The following is a 6,261-nucleotide window of genomic DNA, read 5'->3' as shown; positions in this document are numbered from 1 at the left end:
CTGGACGAATAAAATCAACACTCACTAGAAAGTAATTACAATAAATACAGTTGTTTAAGTACCATCCTTTATTTTTTTTCTCTCAAATCAGACAATAACAAAAACATGTGCCAATAGAAACAAATACACAGATTGATATCGTCAACATTGCACACTAGTCTGTCCATCACATTTTGGTCACTATATCAAGTAAAAAATAAAATACATTTTTTAATAAAGAAAAATGCATGTTGCACAGTTCTCTCTATTTTTTTAAAAGAATTGCGATAGATACTCTTGCTCTGAATTGCACAGCAACTCAAAATAAAGCACAGATAATATACATAAACTACCATTCCTTGGTCTACTGTAGCTCCTTTAAAAATGAAGTTGTCTGACCCCATTCAGCCACTGTAAGCCCCATGCCTGCATTGCACTCATTCGAGTGTTTTTGTAGCTACAAGTCTTGTTTTATGCTTGCAAATTAAAAAAAAACATTGTAAAGTTCTCATTCATGCAGATATAGCATTGGTAGTTCCACGCTCCTGCCATTCCAAAGAGCACTTTCCACTTGTATGTAATTCAAAGACTGTGGATTTCTACTGAACCTTTAAGAATATAGTACAATTAAAACCAGTGGACCTACGGAAATGATGATGGGAGAGGGTGCTCTTTGCAGTAATCGACAACATGGAAAGTGGGAACGTAGCGCATCTTTAGATTAGCATATAAAATATCATATTGGGGAATTTGTGTCATTTCAAACGGAACTTCAATTTCTGTTGAAGGCTAAGTCAATTGGAGATAACAGCTCCACTATGGGAAGTGTTTTCTTGCACACACCATAACACGACAGAGCTCATGGCACATGAAATGGTGTCTCATAATAATAGCCATGTATTTTCTGTACAAAGTGAACTATGGGTATAGTCAGTACACAAAGCTAAGGTGACAATGTGAGATGTTGAAATGGTTGAGTTAATGTGCAGAAAACTACACAACAACAGCAAAACTCATTATGGAGCGATGGACTTCCCAGAAAATAGCTTTGCAAGTGCCAGCATGTCTCTGGGCCAGATTCAAATCTGTATATGCACAAGCACACACAACTTACTACTACTAAGGCTGAGGCTATTCAACTCCATTTCAAGAGGTCACTTTGTACTACATGTGCTGTTTGGCCTTTCCTCTGCTGTTCAAATATTTTCTGATGAAACTGGTACAAGATGGTAGATCATAGACGATAGAAAGGCAACTTTCACTGGGATATCAAAAGAGGCATGATTGTTAATAAATGTGTCACCCCTTTGGTGATGTCAAGATGAATCATGAGCAGCCTTACTTATTCAACAAGTGTCTCTGACTTTCAGAAGGTAAAATGTTTGAGCAATGCTTTCCTCTGTATAGTTTGGCTTGTTTAATTCCAGTGGTAGGTTTGGACACAGTGCATTCAGAAAGTACTCAGACCCCTTATTCAGACTTTTCACACATTTTGTTTTGTTACAGCCTTGTTCTAAAATGTATTATTTTTTTCTCATCAAGCCACATACAATACCCCATAATGATAAAGCAAATAGTCTTTTTTTTCTGCAGATGTATTAAAATGTATAAACTGAAATACCTTCTTTACATGAGTATTCAGACCCTGTGCTGAGACAAGAAAATTGGGCTCAGGGGCATCCTGTTCCCATTGATCATCCTTGAGATGTTTCTACAACTTGATTAGAGTAAAGTAAATTAATTGGACATGATTGGAAAGGCACACACCTGTCAGTAAAAGGCACATGACAGCCCGCTTGGAGTTTGCCAAAAGGCACTTAACTCAGACCATCAGAAACAAGATTCTCTGGTTTGATGAAACCAAGACTGAACTCTTTGGCCTGAATGCCAAGCGTCATATCTGGAGGAAACCTGGTGCCATCCCTATGGTTAAGCATGGTGGTGGCAGCACCATGCTGTGGGATATTTTTCAGCGGCAGGGACAGGGAGACTAGTCAGGATTGAGGGAAAGATGAACAGAGCAAAGTACAGAGAGATCCTTGATGAAAAACTGCTCCAGAGCTCTCAGGACCTCAGACTGGGGCGAAGGTTCACCTTCCAACAGGACAAATATTCTAAGCACACAGCCAAGACAACGCAGGAATGGCTTTTGGACAAGTCTCTGAATGTCCTTGAGTGGCCCAGCCAGAGCCCGGATTTGAATCCGATCAAACATATCTGGAGAGACCTGAAAATAGCTGTGCAACAACACTCCCCATCCAGCATGACAGAGGTTGAGAGGATCCGCAGAGAAGAATGGGAGAAACTCCCCAAATACAGATGTGCCAAGCTTGTAGCGTCATACCCAAGAAGACTCGAGGCTGTAATCGTTGCCAAAGGTGCTTCAACAAAGCACTGAATAAAGGGTCTGAACAGTACTTTTTATTTTTTTATACATTTGCAAAAATGTCTAAACCCCTGTTTTTGCTTTGTCATTATGGTGCATTGTGTGTAGATTGATGAGGGATTGTTAATATACATCCAAATTATACAAATGCAAGGGCATTTCCTACATCTCCATGTCAGTCTCTGAACAGGAGGATATATGTTACAATACCTATTCAAATATGCACCTCTTTCAGAATGCAGTATAATCATAAATGCCTCAAATTATATCTAATCTTCTCAGCGTCAAGGCTAACATATTTCAACTATAGTGAAGTCAACTAAAAGGGGGCCTACGGTCTTCATTATTGAAAATGCTGACAATCAGTGTGACCATGAAACAAAATGGTGCAGTTTGAGGTTATGTGGCGGAAAGTGATGCGGGCGCTGGAGCTGGGGGTGGTGAGCAGGTTGGTCTGGGCAGGCGTGATGTTTTGGATGTTTGTGTGCATCTGTATGTTGTCGTTTGTATGTGGATGTTTCTATTGTTAAAAATGTAATAAAACAAAAAAGTTGACCCGCAAAATATTCAGTGAGAACATATGATTATGTACGAGGCGTAATAACTGATGTAGAACTACACAATTCATTTACTTTTCATAATCAAATCAAAAATACCTTATTTTCAGTCTGGCATTAGAAACACTCGAGGGCTTTCATTGACAACATATTTCCCGTCACAGCAACTGATTCAGTGCTACATTTATTCATGTATCTGGCCATAATAGAGAACAGCAATTATTTACAATGAAATGCATCTTAGTTGGCATTATGGGTTGTTTGAAGGTCAAAACTATAAACGTCGGACAACAAACACAATCAAGTAAAAAATGTGTATATGAAAGTATACCTTGTTACTGTGTTTACAAGGATGTCTTACAAGGATGTTTAGTGATTAAATAATGAGAAAAAACATTCAGAGAAACAACTAATTTCAAAATACAGTAGATCCACAGTTACTGTGGTGCTACATTAAACTAGTTATAATGTAGGATAGCTTTTGGAATGAGACCAATTCCTTCCCATCACTCTCTTCACAATATAACGCCATTTAAATGAATCACAGGTCTTTATAACTTAAGTTGAATTATATTGCTGGTTTAAATGGCCAGTCAAATTTTAACAGATTATAACTATGGAAAATAAATAGCAACCACAAACGATTGGTTTGTGTGAAGACAACTTATTATTTTTTGTATGTAAAAAAACAATAACATCCACCCTGTAAATTTTACAACTCAAACCTTCAGAACATTTTTCAGTTTGCTGAACATAATTTAACCACTTCATGTGCATGTTAAGGATCTGTAAAAAAATGTTGAGGTGAATAAATACGCCTTTGACTTCTGTCACAATATGAGAGAAGAAATGCTTTGTAGTTCTGAAACTAATACATATCATATGCACATTTTTTATGGTAAATAATGACCAGACACAAAACATTTTAAATGTATAGTATGTACAAATTATATAAACATCAATCTGCTTAAAAATGCAATAAAAATACACCATGACTTAAGTACATTAAATACAAACTAATCAGCCAACAAAATAAGAAAATCAAGGCAATTGGAGCTGCAGTGCATAAACTGCTTTAACACAGAGCTACTACGATAAGTGTACAGTACCAAATATCCTTATTAAAACTAAGAAATAAAATAAACATTTGCCAAGTGATCATAAAGTAGAACAATATTGATTTATTCAATTCAAAATTGTTTGGTGATGAGAACAGTATTACATGTAAAATTCCCCACCTACGTGGATAGTTTGATACCATCACACTGCATTATGGGTGGACAAATCAGTCAACAAATTATAATAATGTACAACAAACAAATAAAACCTTAATCCAAATAATGTCATTTTTGGTAGCCTTAAAGACAGCTGGCCTACAGATCAGAGTGTTCATACTCTTTTGAAATCTAGTCATTGTTGATCCGTACAGTTGAAACGCTCATGCTGCTTTTATAGACACAGAGCGATACAGCTCCATCGGAGAGTATAATATTATAATGACCTGGACATTCAGTTACCCAAGCTCCTGTCCTAAAACCCTGGAGCAGAATTCAACATTCAGTCTAGGTGGATCGCAAGCGCAACACAACCTGGGGAGAAAAAAAATGTAACAGAAGAGCCATCTCTTCCAAGCGTTCCGACACAAAACAGCTTTTTTTTTTTGGCAGTGCAATAATCAAGTCCACTGGTCACAAGCACCTCACATGATGGACCTTTAAGACCTCTCATATGGTAGGATTCCAACCAACTCCCTAGCAGGAGAATACAACACTGGCTATCTTTTAACCATCTTCTCTGGTGAGTTTCCTCTTTTAGCTAAAGTAGTTTTGGCACAGGGTTATAGGGAATTGGTGCTGGAGGTCAGGGAGCAGAGGGAGGTCACACAGCTGTCTCCTGGTCCTCTCTCTGGATCATCTGGTAGTGCTGCCGGTTCTCCAGGTAGGCAGCCAGCTCTGCATCCTTGGCCTTCTCTGCACGATGCTTTGGTGTGTCACCCTGCAGCATAAGAGAGGCAATTTGCTCAACATAAAAGACTGCAATGAAGAACCCAACGTTAATTAAGGCAGCATCTATTTCCCCTGAGGTCTGAACATTAAGCCGCAGAGTCAAAGACCAGTCTGCAAAGTACAGTCTGCAAGTATTTTTGAGATGTACGAATAATTTGCATTCAGATTATCATGTTATTAATATTTCCAGTTATCAACAGTGAATATGCACCAAATGTTTGTTTGTCTGTGTGCAAAAGCAAATCTAGAATGTTTTTAGACTGAAAAGTTTTCCGATTCATCCAAGAGCTACTGTACCATTTTCTAATGTTTTATTTAACCTTGCTTTAACTAGCCAAGTTAGTTCAGAACAAATTATTATTTACAATGATGGCCTACCCCGGCCAAACCTGGACAACGCTGGGCCAATTGTGCACCGCCCTATGGGACTCCCAATCACGGCCGGATGTGATACAGCCCAGGATCGAACCAGGGTCTATAGTGACGCCTCTAGCGCTGAAATGCAGTGCCTTAGGCCGCTGTGCCACTCGGGAGCTATTTAAGAAATTGCCTCACAAAACCCAATTATTTCAAATTTCTTGTTTTTTTGAAGAGCTGGAGCCCAAAAAATCTCTAGCGAAAAAGAAAAGAGAACATGGTGAGATGTTGAGATAAAAAGATAGGAAAAGTCATTGCTAAGATATGCAGATGTCTCAAGGCCAAGAGTGAATGTATCGTGAATGAGAAAGAGACCGATAGGCAGAAAGAGTGGGAGGATGAAGTGATGGAGGAGAGGAAAGAAAGCCAGGCTGAACTGCACCCCAAGGTCACAGGGTATGTATCAGACGTGCCCCAAATCCTGCAAGATTACATTTTTCATCATTGCTTGGACGGACGGACGGACAGACAGACAGAGAGAGAGACAGAGACAAACAGAGACACAGACAGACAGAGACGCAGACAGACAGAGACGCAGACAGACAGAGACGCAGACAGACAGACAGAGACGCAGACAGACAGACAGACAGACAGACAGACAGACAGACAGACAGACAGACAGACAGACAGACAGAGAGAGCTGAGTGTCATGGAATACAGTACTCTCAAGCATTCTGTCAGTTGCTTATGAGAGAGACTAGATTGCAGACACACCATGTGCAGTTAGAGTTTGGATAGGAAAATTCTTCAAGCCCTGACATGAAACTCAAGACATCTTAAATCTGGTAGTCTGAGCCTTCCAGGACAGAAATCTGAGATAAAAACCAGCTGTGAGGTCTTCAGAAGGAGGATCTTGTGAAATACTGTAGTAAAAAATGAACCCCTTGTGTTCCAACTGCCTTCCACACACTGTTGA

The 6,261-nt window shown here is 39.2% G+C and overlaps 1 protein-coding gene across 6 annotated transcripts in view; it reads right to left on the bottom strand.

Annotated features, from left to right (window-relative positions):
- Nucleotides 1-54: 54 nt before the first annotated feature.
- Nucleotides 55-6,261, bottom strand: part of LOC135505259 (diacylglycerol kinase zeta-like) — a 140,652-nt gene continuing 134,445 nt past the window's right edge. For all 6 annotated transcript variants that reach the window (XM_064924495.1, XM_064924470.1, XM_064924503.1 and 3 more), the window contains one exon: nucleotides 55-4,917. In XM_064924495.1, coding sequence (XP_064780567.1) covers nucleotides 4,801-4,917 — 117 coding nt within the window. In that variant the 3' untranslated portion in view covers nucleotides 55-4,800. The remainder of the gene's footprint in view (nucleotides 4,918-6,261) is intronic.

This window comes from Oncorhynchus masou, chromosome 2 (genome assembly GCF_036934945.1).
Source record: "Oncorhynchus masou masou isolate Uvic2021 chromosome 2, UVic_Omas_1.1, whole genome shotgun sequence".
NCBI lineage: Eukaryota > Metazoa > Chordata > Actinopteri > Salmoniformes > Salmonidae > Oncorhynchus > Oncorhynchus masou.
This window is presented reverse-complemented; position numbering and strand designations above follow the sequence as displayed.